At 35.1% G+C, this 13,573-nt stretch overlaps 2 protein-coding genes across 2 annotated transcripts in view; one reads left to right on the top strand and one right to left on the bottom strand.

Annotated features, from left to right (window-relative positions):
- Positions 1–13,573, top strand: part of LOC137252694 (uncharacterized) — a 286,535-nt gene that overhangs the window by 202,536 nt on the left and 70,426 nt on the right. The window contains exon 5 of the mRNA XM_067788741.1: positions 3,363–3,500. Within this exon, the coding sequence (XP_067644842.1) occupies positions 3,363–3,500 (138 nt within the window). The remainder of the gene's footprint in view (positions 1–3,362; positions 3,501–13,573) is intronic.
- Positions 4,519–6,720, bottom strand: LOC137252693 (uncharacterized). Its single transcript, XM_067788740.1, has 5 exons — positions 6,365–6,720; positions 5,913–6,312; positions 5,748–5,850; positions 5,151–5,689; positions 4,519–4,652 (listed from the first exon to the last, which is right to left on the bottom strand). The coding sequence occupies exons 1-5, from the start codon at positions 6,548–6,550 to the stop codon at positions 4,582–4,584; spliced, it is 1,299 nt and encodes a 432-aa protein (XP_067644841.1). The 5' UTR covers positions 6,551–6,720; the 3' UTR covers positions 4,519–4,581.

Genomic DNA, 13,573 nt, shown 5'->3' with positions numbered 1-13,573 from the left:
CGAACAAAAATTTACCAATCCTTATGAAATTTGGTAGAGGCTTAGATTCTAGGACCATAACTATTTTCTGTGAAAAAGGGCGAAATCGGTTGAAGCCACGCCCAGCTTTTATACACAGTCGACCGTCTGCCCTTCCGCTCGGCCGTTAATACGATAACTTGAGCAAAAATCGATATATCTTTACTAAACTCAGTTCACGTACTTACCTGAACTCACTTTGTATTGGTGTAAAAAATGGCCGAAATCCGACTATGACCACGCCCACTTTTTCGATATCGAAAATTACGAAAAATGAAAAAAATGCCATAATTATATACCAAATACGAAAAAAGGGATGAAACATGGTAATTGTATTGGTCTATTGACGCAAAATATAACTTTAGAAAAAACTTGGTAAAATGGGTGTGACACATACCATATTAAGTAGAAGAAAATGAAAAAGTTTTGCAGGGCGAAATCAAAAGCCCTTGGAATCTTGGAAGGAATACTGTTCGTGGTATTACATATATAAATAAATTAGCGGTACCCGACAGATGATGTTCTGGATCACCTGGTCCACATTTTGGTCGATATCTCGAAAACGCCTTCACACATACAACTAAGGGCCACTCCCTTTTAAAACCCTCATTAATACCTTTAATTTGATACCCATATCGTACAAACACATTCTAGAGTCACCCCTGGTCCACGTTTATGGCGATATCTCGAAAAGGCGTCCACACATAGAACTAAGGCCCACTTTTTTTTCAAATACTCATTAACATCTTTCATTTGATACTCATATCGTACAAACAAATTCTAGAGTCACCCCTGGTCCATCTTTATGGCGATATCTCGAAAAGGCGTCCATCCATAGAACTTAGGCCCACGCCCTTTAGAATACTCATTAATACCTTTCATTTGATACCCATATCGTACAAAATAAATTCTAGAGTCACCCCTGGTCCACCTTTATGGCGATATCTCGAAAAGGCGTCCACCTATAGAACTTATGTCCACTCCCTTTTAAAATTATCATTAACACATTTCATTTGATACCCATATCGTACAAACAAATTCTAGAGTCAGGCCTGGTCCACCTTTATGGTGGACATCTGCAACATTGCGCCTCATAGAAGAGCTACAAGATGTCGGTGATCAATACTGGCAACGCCTTAATTCAGGGTATTATTTGGACAATGCCTATTAGATCGTATGCAGCTAGAGGGGATACAGCGGCTGTATTTCAAGGGAGTCTTCCCGATACCGGCTCACCTCAGGAAGTAACATTGGCCTTACATCTGCAAGTACCGCTGCTATGGTTTTCTATGTAAGATCGGCAGGCAGAAAATAAAAGTAGAGCAGAGTACAAAGCGAGGAGTTATAAAACCATCTTAAAGTACAGGGTAGCATTAAAAAATATTAGTTCGCTGGCAAGAGCTTTCCCGCGAGAAATCCTCGCTAATACAACTCCTATGAGAAGAAAGGGTTCTAGCTGAATGAAATAACATAGGTCGGCTTAAAGCATTACTCAGGCATTTTTGAGGGCCTTACCTTAAGCTGTGGGGCAGAAGAATCCCAAGAGCAAGAAAGCAACTAGATCGAAAGCTGTAAAGATATATCGGTTTTTGCTCAAGTTATCGTGTTAACGGCCGAGCGGAAGGACAGACAGTCGACTGTGTATAAAAACTGTGCGTGGCTTCAACCGACTTCGCCCTTTTTCACAGAAAACAGTTACCGTCCTAGAATCTAAGCCCCTACCAAATTTCACAAGGGTTGGTAAATTTTTGTTCGACTTATGGCATTAAAAGTATCCTAGACAAATTGAATGAAAAAGGGCGGAGCCACGCCCATTTTGAAATTTTCTTCCATTTTTGTATTTTATTGCACCATATCATTACTTGAGTTGAATGTTGACATAATTTACTTATATACTGTAAAGATATTAAATTTTTTGTTAAAATTTTACTTAAAAAATTTTTTTTTAAGTGGGCGTGGTCGTTCTCTGATTTTGCTAAATTTTATTAGGCATACATATAGTAATAGGAGTAACGTTCCTACCAAATTTCATAATGATATCTTCAACAACTGCCAAATTACAGCTTGCAAAACTTTTAAATTACCTTCTTTTAAAGTGGGCGTTGCCACGCCCATTGTCCAAAATTTTACAAATTTTCTATTCTGCGTCACAAGGTCAACCCACCTACCAAGTTTTATCGCTTGATCCGTCTTTGGTAATGAATTATCGCATTTTTTCGGTTTATCGAAACTTTCGATATCGAAAATTGGGCGTGATTATAGTCCGATATCGTTCATTTTAAATAGCGATCTGAGATGAGTGCCCAGGAACCTACGTACCAAATTTCATCAAGGTATCTCAACATTTACTCAAGGTATCGTGTTAACGGACGGACGGACGTACGGACGGACATGGCTCAATCAAATTTTTTTTCGATACTGATGATTTTGATATATGGAAGTCTATATCTATCTCGATTCCTTTATACCTGTACAACCAACCGTTATCCAATCAAAGTTAATATACTCTGTGAGCTCTGCTCAACTGGGTATAATGAATAGCGGTTCAGCCTTTGTTAAAAATTCAGGTTCAGTTCAAGTTATTGTTAAAATAAATAACAAGGTGTTTCGGAAGATTTTAAAAGCTAAAGTTTCATCAAATGTATACTTTTCAATAACATCGTTTGAGTTATTTACTTCATCTACAGAAAATTGTTCCCCTATTTTCTCTAACACTGTAAAACCTTTATTTTTTTTGTAATACCTCTGTGAATTTGGTTTGCACTGTTGTAACACCAACGGCATCCATTAACTCCTTGGCACGTAGGACTATTTTTATTTGTTCGCAGAGTGACAAACCGGTCGTTTGGATTTCTGTAATTGAACTGGCCAGGAATGCAAAATTTGATTAAATAAAAATTATTTGTTGTCGCACCGTAGCATCATATAGCAATTATTGGGCAACTTTAATGCACTGAGACTCCTCATAATTTAAAGCACTTGATTTTTTTCAAAGTTTTGCGCATAGTACTGAACAGCTTGCAGCAAAGTTCCCCTTGTAACGATAGGATGCGGAGGTAATGGCGGCAAGTCTGGCTCCATTTCTTTGAAAAGTGTTAAGCGTGACATATTTGGTTGGCTTGTTGCTTACTTTCCTGATAAAAAATATGCGTTTGCATACTTTGGGTTGGCCTGCTAATTACCATTACGATAATGAGCGTATCAAAAACAATTTTATTTTATAAATTAAACTAAAATGATGTATTTTTTTTTACCTATGGCGAATCAAGCTTCTTTAATACATTGGCGTGAATATGATTTAATTATAATTTTCTTGTTCTTATTCGCTTTACTTTATTATACAGCAAGCAGTTGTCGTTACGCCAAGAGCGCTTGGACCGAATGCGATCCCAAAACGAATATGCGTACACGTACTTTAACGCTGAAAAAAGGTGAAGCGAATTGCTTGGCAACCCGAACAATGCAAAAGAAATGCAAGAAAAGTAAGTAGATATATCTATGTATATATGTATGAAGGTTAAAAGAAAACAAGTAAGAAAGTCTAAGTTGGGGTGAAACCGAACTTTAAATACCCAGCTGTGTACTTGAAACGCTGTTGGTGGTTGCTTTGTGTGGTTAATAGTAGCTGTGTTTTTATTACATTTATAGACATTTACACTTAAACGTTATATGGACTGCTAATATTATGTTCAGACTTACTCGTTTAACGGCTCATTCTTGTTTTATGAGTAAAACAAGTTGAAAACACGTGTTTTCGCCTTGTAAAATCTGTCAATAAAATAAGTTGAAAACACTTGTTTTCGCCGAAATTTAGATTGAAAACAAGTTGAAACCATTGTCGGCACTAGAACTTATCGGTAATAATCGATTAATCTGTTGTCCCATAACTAATATGTCATTTTGTTTTGAGTGGTAAACTTATTTTCGGGTGATAAATTTATTTAAAATATTTGGAATACAATGGAGAAAAAGCAATACAAAAAAAGAAATCAATGGAGAGAGGGCACTGAAGCTGTTCTGATAGATATATGGCGAAGTAAGGTAGCAGAGCTTCGAGGTGTGCGGAAAAATAGCCACATTGTGGAGCAAATGGCTGTGGAGTTGGAACAACTTGGAGTTGTGTACACTCCAGCAGAAATAAAATCCAAAATGCATAACCTGACGTCCAGATACAGGTGAGTTGGTAGTATTAATACTTGGCAAGATTTTTTATAATTTTATTTATTAACAAAGGAAGGAGAAGGCACAATTGGACGCACCTTCAAGTTGGCCACTGTATGCAGAAATGCACCAGCATTTGGCACCATTCAAAAGTTATAATCCTGAAGGGCTTGTTGAGGACAGCATTTATGGTGAGATATTTTATATTTATTAAGTGAATTTTAGTACAAGTTTACTCAAGCTATCGTGTTTACTCAAGTTATCGTGAACACGGACAGACGGACGGACGGAGACAATTTGTTATTATAATTATTTTGTTATTTTATTGAATTATAAAAGTTTTTTAATTGCAGAAAATGTCGAAACCTTGGATTTCACTCTTGAGCCGCCAGAAACAAGCACCTACGAATCAGCAGTGCCTTCTAAGGATTGTGAATCTCCCACGCCATCCACATCAACGGCTGCTCGTTCAGCTAAAAAAAAAATTATCAATTAAAATTTTTGGAAAAAATTGATAAAATTGAAAAAAAAATGGAAAAATGTAGCAAAGATTTGAGGGAAAGCGATAAAAAATTCGAAGAAAGAACTAAAGCAATTTTAGAAAATGAAGAAAGAAAAACAAAGGCTTTAGAAGAGTATGTCCAAAATAACAAGGAATTAACTCAGGCATTAATTGAATTTTTAAACAAATAATTCTAAAGATAAAATAATTTTTTTTATTGTAAATAATTAATTTGTGTTGGGAATTTTTGTTAGCGAAATGAATATTTTTTGTTTTTAGTTACTGAGTACTATTATTATTAATTAGACCACCAAAATTTTTAGTTATTAAATATTTAATTTTTAGTGAAATGAATTTATTATGTTTTAGTTTTTAAGTAATATTACTTTTACTTTTATGCGAAAAATAAGACTGGAATAAACAAAGTACCTTTTCTTGAACAAGAGTATTTCAAAGTTTTTTTACTTACTGAAAAGGGTAGCTAAACTTTTTCGAATTATTTCTGCATTATTTTGACGGTCGTTTGCCGATATTTCTTGATGTGGATATTGACGATTTCTTTCTACAATTTGCAAAGCGGAAATCCATTTCTCGTTAATACTGTCGTTCCTTTCGTTTAAAAAGTTATGTAGGACACAACATGCCTTTATAATAATGTTGGCATTTTGTATTTGATTGTCTATGCCCTTACCAATTCGTCGAAAACGCGCCTTCACGTGACCAAAGGCATTTTCAACAACTCTTCGCACTTTGGAAAGAGAATAGTTAAAATTTTTTTCGTCTTCATTTTGAGACACTTGGAATGCATATGGTTTCATCAACGTTTTGCTAAAACGAAAAGCTGAGTCTCCTATAATGAAAATCGGCACATCAACACCGGAAACCGGTGTGCGCATTTCATCCAGGTAAGGACATTTTTCCAACTGTGTTTTCAATGTTGAGGACTCGAAGATTTGGGAATCATTGCACCGTCCTGGACTGCCAACATTAATATAAATGAACCGGTATCTGAAACAAAAAATTGTATATCTTCCTTTATAAACAACATAATCATAAAGGAACACACCTTGCATCGACCAAAGCAAGTAGGATAGTCGAATACCATCCCTTGTAATTATAATAATCAGTTGCATCTTCACTGAGTGGATGAATCTCAATGTGACAACCATCTGAAATTTTTAAAAACAAGAACGTTGACATACATAGCTATGGTAACCCAAATTTAACAAACCTATTGCTCCCATGCACTGAGGAAATCCTATAGCTTCGAATCCTTGTACTAGTTCTGATACTTTTTCCCTCGTTAAGGGAAAACTAGGCATGTACGTAAGGCTCAAATGTTTCCATGTCTGAGTACAAAACTCAAGTACTATTTCATACACAGTGGACTTTCCAACTCCAAACATGTTCCCTATTGTGCGATACTCTGCCGATGATCCCAACGCGTAGAGGGCTATGGCTACTCGTTTGTGTAAAGAGATGGCTTTTCTTAGTGGGGTATCTTTCTTTTCCAACACTCTTAAATTATCGCAAAGTTCTATAAATACACTTCTTTTCATGCGAAAATTGCTTTTGAAGAACTCATCTCCATTCACTTGGCAGTCAACTTCCCAGAAGGATTGCGATCGAGCCTTTGAAAAGAAAAGTGTTAATGCTTTTGCAAACCCCCACTAGCATGCTTACTCTTGTCCAATATGACCTTGATTGCCAGGAAAGGTTTTGTGAGGCCACCAATAACATAAAATATTGTTTTCTCAGCAACTGTATCTTTCTGATATTCATTGCACGCCGCTTTTTGAACTGGTTCAAATACTCATTGTCGAACGATGTATATTGAAATAAACACAAAGGATTTGATTGTGCTTTCATGGTTAATACCTTCAACACTTATTTTCTCTTTATCACTCATCTCAAATTAGAATAAAATTCACAAACACACAATATTATCAAATTTAATGAAATCGCTTACAACAATATTAAATTCCTCATGGTTGCATTGGAGCTGTCAAAATAAAATAAGAACCGAAGGTGTGAACGTATTTGTTTTATGTGAGGTGTTTTATGCTAAAACACTTGTTTTAGAGTGTAATCTGAACATGATTTAAGCGTCAATCTTTAAATACACCTCTGAAATTGCTGCGCATAAAACTAGTACTACTAAATTTCAATACGCATTATACTCAGATGTAACTGAAATGTGTGTCTATGTTTCACCTCTACACTAATTCTATGTATCACCTCTTAAAATGATTCAGCTACATGTTATACACCTTGGCCATTAGAGGGTTGTGTCCCCGCTTTTCGCTAACCACTGCCGCTATATGGGTTTCCTAAGCATTACCTAAGCAAGGAAAATACGGCTAGTGTTATAAGGCTGCACAATAATACATAAATGATTCTATTCTGAACTCACTTTCGTTCAAAAGCAGCAAAAAGGATACAGAGGCAACCACTAAAGAACTTGAGCGGACAAAAATGCAGTTCAACAGTTGTAGCTCTGAAAAAAATGTTTATGCCAAATTTCGTTCAGATTGAGACATTGTTGTTCGACATAGAGCATTGAAATAATAAGAAAACAGTAACAGCAAGTAAGGAAGTCTAAGTTCGGGTGAAACCGAACTTTACATACCCAGCTGTACACTTGGAATGCTGTTGTTGTTTGTTTTGCGTGCTTAACAGTGTTACAAGGCTGCGCAATAATACATATGGGGTATTCCATCCCATTTCGACCAATTTTGAACCCGACCCCTTTAGAATTGGCTGAAAGTTTTTCTTCTTTTTCTAGCTTACGAAAGACGTTTTTCAGAAGTTTTTCAAATTTCATCCAACTCAAAAAAAGTTATGAATTTTTAAAAAAACACCGTTTTTGTTTTCAAAATGCTATAACTTTTTCAAAAATCGACCGTTTGGGATTTTTTTTTTTAAATTTGTTTTTAAATGCACTTTTCGGAAAAAATTCAAAAAAATTTTAAAGTTTTTTTTTTGTAATTTTTCAGTTTTTCGAGATTTTTCGAATTTCGCCCTTTTTTCTAATCCCGGAGTGGGCCGAGAATTTTTTTTTTTTTATTTAATTGAAAAAAAAAGTTTAAATTTTTTTTTGTATTTTTTCCAAAAAGTACATTTAAAAACTTATTTAAAAAAAAATTATCCCAAACGGTCAAGTTTTGAAAAATTTATAGCATTTTGAAAAAAAAACACTGTTTTCCAACTCAAAATAAGTTTTAAATATTTTGAAAAAAACGGTGTTTTTTTCAAAATGCTATAACTTTTTCAAAAATTGACCGTTTGGGATAATTTTTTTTTTTTTTTTAATATGTTTTTAAATGTACTTTTCGGAAAAAATACAAAAAAAATTGTTTAGTTTTTTTTTCAATTAAATAAAGAAAAAAAATTCTCGGCCCACTCCAGGATTAGTGGGGATGATTGCAGAATTGATTGAAGTTTTTTATGAGAAAAAAAATGGCGAAATTCGAAAAATCTCGAAAAACTGAAAAATTACAACAAAAAACTTTAAATTTTTTTTTAATTTTTTCCGAAAAGTACATTTAAAAACAAATTTTAAAAAAAAAAAGATCCCATACGGTCAATTTTTGAAAAAGTTATAGGTTTTTGAAAACAAAAACGGTGTTTTTTTTAAAAATTCATAACTTTTTTTGAGTAGGATGAAAAAGTTTGAAAAACTTCTGAAAACGTCTTTCGTAAGCTAGAAAAAGAAGAAAAACTTTCAGCCAATTCTAAAGGGGTCGGGTTCAAAATTGGTCGAAATGGGATGGAATACCCCATATACATATGGTTCTATTCTGAACTAATTTTTCTTCTAGTTATGGCACCCGAAACATAGAAAAGTGCTTAGTCATAAACGGGGCGGTGTTACACCAATTTTTTTAAATTTGAAGTTTTTCCTATTTATTGTTATAAATTCACTTGGGAAATGAAATACCATTGACATAAAGCTCTTTTTTGCAAAGATATAGCTTATTTTATTCGTACACGACCCTTTTAAAAATCTTTTATATAAAAGTGGGCGTGGTCCTTAACCGGTTTCGTAAAATTTACTTCAAAGCATCCCTTATAGTAAAGGCAAATTTTTATAAAATCTTAATATCAGTCCACACGTCAAATTTCAACATTCTAGGTGTATTATTTACTAAATAATCAGATTTTTTGTGTTTTCCAAGATGTTATATATATATATAAAGGGGGCGTGGTTATCATCCGATTTCGCTCATTTTCAATACCAATCTATTATGGGTCCAGATAAGCTCGTGTACCAAATTTGGTGAAGATATCTCAATATTTATTCAAGTTATCGTGTCAACGGACTGACGGACATGGCTCAACCAAATTTTTTTCGATACTGATGATTTTGATATATGGAAGTCTATATCTATCTCGATTCCTTTATACCTGTACAACCAACCGTTTTCAAATCAAAGTTATAATACCCTGTGTACGAGTACAGCTTTGTATAAAGAAAGGCGCGGATCACGCACATTTTCAAAATTGGTTTAAGTTTTGTTCTTAGCTCAACCAAATGTAGTAAATACCATTGAGTTATTGAAAACTTTGTTGAGGTTAAACATTTAGGAAAACTTAGCGTGGTCTTTAATCTATATTATTTGGTAAGAATAGTATCACTGCCAAATTTCAATGCACTTTCTTTAACGGCTTTTGATTTACGGCTTCTTAAACTTCCAAATTTTCTTCTTCTAAATGTGGGTGGTGACATGCCCATATTCTAAAATTTTTTGGAATTTATGTTTTGCGTCATAAATCCAATCCACTTACCAAATTTCATCAGCTTAGCGGTATTCTCTTTTGAATTATCTCATTTTCCATTTTTCCAAATTTTCGATATCGAAGAAGTGGGCGTAATTATCGTCTGATTTCGCTCATTTTATATACCAGTCTATCAATTTGGCGTAGATATCTCAATATTTGCTCAAGTTATCGTGTTAATGCACGAACAGACGGACGGACATAGCTTAATCAAATATTTTTTTTTTTTTTTGATACTGATGATTTTCATTTATGAAAGTCTATATCTATATCGATTTCTTTATACCTACACAACCAACAGTTATCCAATCAAAGTTATAAAGCCCTGTGTACAAGTACAGCTGGGTATAAAAATGTAAATATTATAACAATGAGAAGTGATGATTATAACTTTTTTAAAGGTGTCGTATAGTATAAACCAACGTAGGCAGTATATAAGGAAACTGAAAGATGGAAGGAAACAAAATGGAAACATTAAGCAGAAAAGAGTATCTCGTCCCATTTTAGTTTGTCCTTCAAATTGACAGGCGTACATATGTTACATTGCAGGGAAGTTTTACGTAGCAGCAATACGTTCGAAAGGGGAAAACCGTTCGATGTTCATTGTAGCGTCTCTCAAACCTTTGACCTTCGCTATGGTGAGCCAGCATATTACCTCTATAACACGGCAGCATGCATGTCTGTATAATAGACAAACGTATGTGAGCACACAAGCCCTCATTCTTGCATGTAAAACTGACGCCAAGAGAGTTATAAAGAAAGTTAATTAAACTTTCAATGGCTGATTAACTGCTCGGTTTATATGGGAATTAAGCAAGACAAACGCCATAATTAACATTCAAAAAGAACTGCCGAGAAAATGAAAATGAGAAACCAGTCTTTATCTATTTATGCATGCAGAATTCTCTTACTACTTAGTAATGCATTAGGGTGTACCTTACTGCTGAAGTTGGTTTTGTTTTCGCTGAGGCGGTAACGTAACGTAAAATGTTTCTCATAAAAGCAAAAAGTTCGAGTGATAAAAAAAGATGACGACGAATGGGCACACAGTAGGGAAAATCACTATAGGCGCTACTTAACGCACAATTCCCATCAGGAGAGGCTACGAAAAAGCGTGCAACAATGTCCACAGAAATACCAAAATTGAATGGAAAATAAAAACGTTGGCCAATTTCAGATCGCAGGATCTGAAAGTGGGAACACTGCGGGCTGATTAGTTTGAAATCTTTTGCACTCAAATGTATATAAAATCAAATAAAAATAAAATAAAAAAATTTCAAGCACTTCCTTTATATAAATGGACAAAAATCAGCGAAAAATGTCTCCTTATATAAAGACATATTCTTGCTAAACTTTGATTTTTAAATTTTGACATAGAAATTGTAAAAATATTAATGAGAAGTAAAAATATAAAAGTGTAGCGCACATTACTTGGATTGGAAAGTTGGTAGGAAAGGAGATACTATTAGTCAATCAATTGCGCTCCACCTTTATATTTTTATTTCTCATAAATATTTTTGAAATTTCTATGTCAAAATTTAAAAATCAAAGTTTAGCAAGAATATGTCTTTATAAGTATAACGAGACATTTTTCGCTGATTTTTGTCCATTTATATAAAGGAAGTGCTTAAAATTTTTTTATTTTTTTTTCTTCTTTTCTTACATTTTCTAATATGTTTTAACCTATCTGTTAACTTTTACGCTTGTAGCTCAATGAGAACTTACCTAAAAATCAACCCCAAAATTCCCTCCGTTTCGTACGATTTTTCTAAATATCTCATCCCGTGCACTCCCTAGCGAACCTTTTTGTATCGTATCATCGGCTGTCATCGACATCTGAATTAAGTTTGAAATTTCAAGTCTCTAGCTCATCGATAAGTTACTTTAAAGCTGGTTTGAAAATGTTCAAATTCTTATCTAATTATATCGATCCGTGCGCCACCTAACGGATTTTTTTCCTTTTGTTGCATTTCCATGGTGTTATAACCCATGTGTAAAGTTTCACGTTTGTAGCTCAATGAGAAGTTACTTAAAAATCGATTGCAAGATTTTTATTAAAAGCGGACAAACATTCAACCGACCTAATATAAAGGAAGTAAAATGAATGAAGTATTATTCTCTTCGACACAACATGCTTACAACAAAGTCAAGTCAGTCGATACTGCATAGCGAAGGGCGGTCATAAATATAGAGAAAGCCCAGAACACCAAGGAAATGCCCTAGGTTTTATCCTGTACAACAATGTCTTGAAACCATTAACCATCGACAGGCCCTAGCAAATTGGATCTGCTCCGTGTTAAGCTGCCTATTCGAAGCCACAAAATCTGTAAACAATCGCTTAGGCGCTTCGACAGAGGACTATTCAAACTCACGATGTATACAGATTACGTTTCAGTCATTATAAGCGGCAGATGTTTACCAGCAATCAGCTCTCTGATGGAGGAGGCACTTCGCCCAAACTCCCTCATTGCGTATTAACAGAAGCCCGTGCTTTACTACGGTCTTAGAATGGTAGGCAGCTACACAAAAAAGTACGTACACAAAAAAACTTGATGAAGTATGCAGGTTATCAATAATTAACATAACGGGAGCCCTGAAAACGATCCCGCCAGCAGCATTGCATGCCCTTCTTCACATTTCATCTGCAGACCAAAAATATAGCACAAGCAACTGCAACAAGGCTTAATGCCTAGGGGAAGCTTGAGTGCAGACCATATGACAATAGGAAATATCTCGTTGCTGGAAGATGTATGCGGAAAGTGCAGAACATACTAAACACGTGTATATTGATGGTTCAGAAATAACGGAATAGATTGGGTCTGCTGTTTGCTGTGTCGATCACAATTAGACCCTACAAGCTTTCAGATCTGCAGTTCTTTTCCGGCGCAAGTTGTAGCCGTAAATAAAGCAGCAACAATTCTGGAGGATGCGCGCTTAAGCTGAGGTCGACTCAATATATACATATAGTGAAAGTCAGGCGGCGTTCAAGGCAATAAGCTCACACAGAACATCATCAAGAAGTGTCCGGAAGTGCAAAGAACCATCATAGAGACTTAAGGCTCAGGATGCTCATACTATCTGCATACTGCCTTCTGGCATTACATGCTTATAAGATAGGTCTCGTCAATAACAGCAGATGTAGGAAGTATGAGCTGCATGAAGAAACGGTTGCACACGTTCCGTGTTCGTGTCTTGCGCTCGTAATGTCAGGGCTCCAGCTACTAGCGGTGACAAAGTTTGCCAGATATCGAGGCAGCAAATAAGCTAGGTCTTAGAAAACTTCTAGTATTTGCCAAGAGGACTGGGTTATTCTATAACATAAGTCCAGGAACCTAACCTGTTTTTCCGTTTGGTCGTTAAAAAATTCTGGTAACACTGCACGACACATTCAGTCTATGTGGTATCATTTTTGACTGGTCAGCTCAAACTTACATAAATATTTTGAGATTTTAGATAATATTGCCTTTGGAATAAAGGTTTGTAAAGTATGGTTCGCCTTTCAACGGTTAGGCAAGCAAGGTTCGAGGGGTAGAAAAATCGAACACCAAGCTACAAGGCAGTCTCAGGATAAAAATAAAAATACTTCTAGCTTCAATTATGATGTATTGCTGTAAAATCTTTACTATACTATCGGTACTTTCCAGCTAAAGGAAAAAGTAATCACTACCCCATCAGTAGGCGTGCCTGTCGTAAGAGGCGAATAAAATATACACCCGGAAATCATTCCCTTCTAGATTTGAGTCGGTTTATCTTCAATTGCGTTTTGGATATGGTGATGAATCTTCTGTAAAAAATTAAAAGCAAATTTTGTGATTTTCTGTATTGTTACAAAGACATAAAGCAAAATTCACGTAGATAACATTTCCTCAAGAACTGATTATTACTCAAATTCTGGTTTCTAGATTGATTGGTTAGTTGCCATTCTGCACCGCCGAAGAGCCCGGACTCAAGTAGGGCTCTAGGTGTTATTTTTATGGAGATTCTCCTAGAACCAATTGCATGATGTACTCGTACCCTGTGTGTTAACTCAAACAATTTTATAAGATCAATAAACCTTCTGTTGTTTTTTATGGAGCATTTGAACAACGCACCAAAGTCGGACAGCACAAAAAC

Source organism: Eurosta solidaginis, chromosome 5 (assembly GCF_040869045.1).
Source record: "Eurosta solidaginis isolate ZX-2024a chromosome 5, ASM4086904v1, whole genome shotgun sequence".
NCBI classification, from domain to species: domain Eukaryota; kingdom Metazoa; phylum Arthropoda; class Insecta; order Diptera; family Tephritidae; genus Eurosta; species Eurosta solidaginis.
The sequence above is the reverse complement of the archived record's forward strand: the minus strand, read 5'-3'. Positions and strand labels throughout refer to the sequence as shown.

Excerpts from the sequence above, each read along its gene's own strand:
- LOC137252693 (XM_067788740.1), bottom strand. The coding sequence starts at position 6,550 with ATGAAAGCACAATCAAATCCTTTGTGTTTATTTCAATATACATCGTTC. Across the intron at positions 5,851-5,912 it reads TCAGTGCATGGGAGCAATAG|ATGGTTGTCACATTGAGATT; the intron begins GTTTGTTAAATT and ends TAAAAATTTCAG. Across the intron at positions 4,653-5,150 it reads AAGTTTAGCTACCCTTTTCA|CTGAACGAGCAGCCGTTGAT; the intron begins GTAAGTAAAAAA and ends TTTTTTTTTTAG.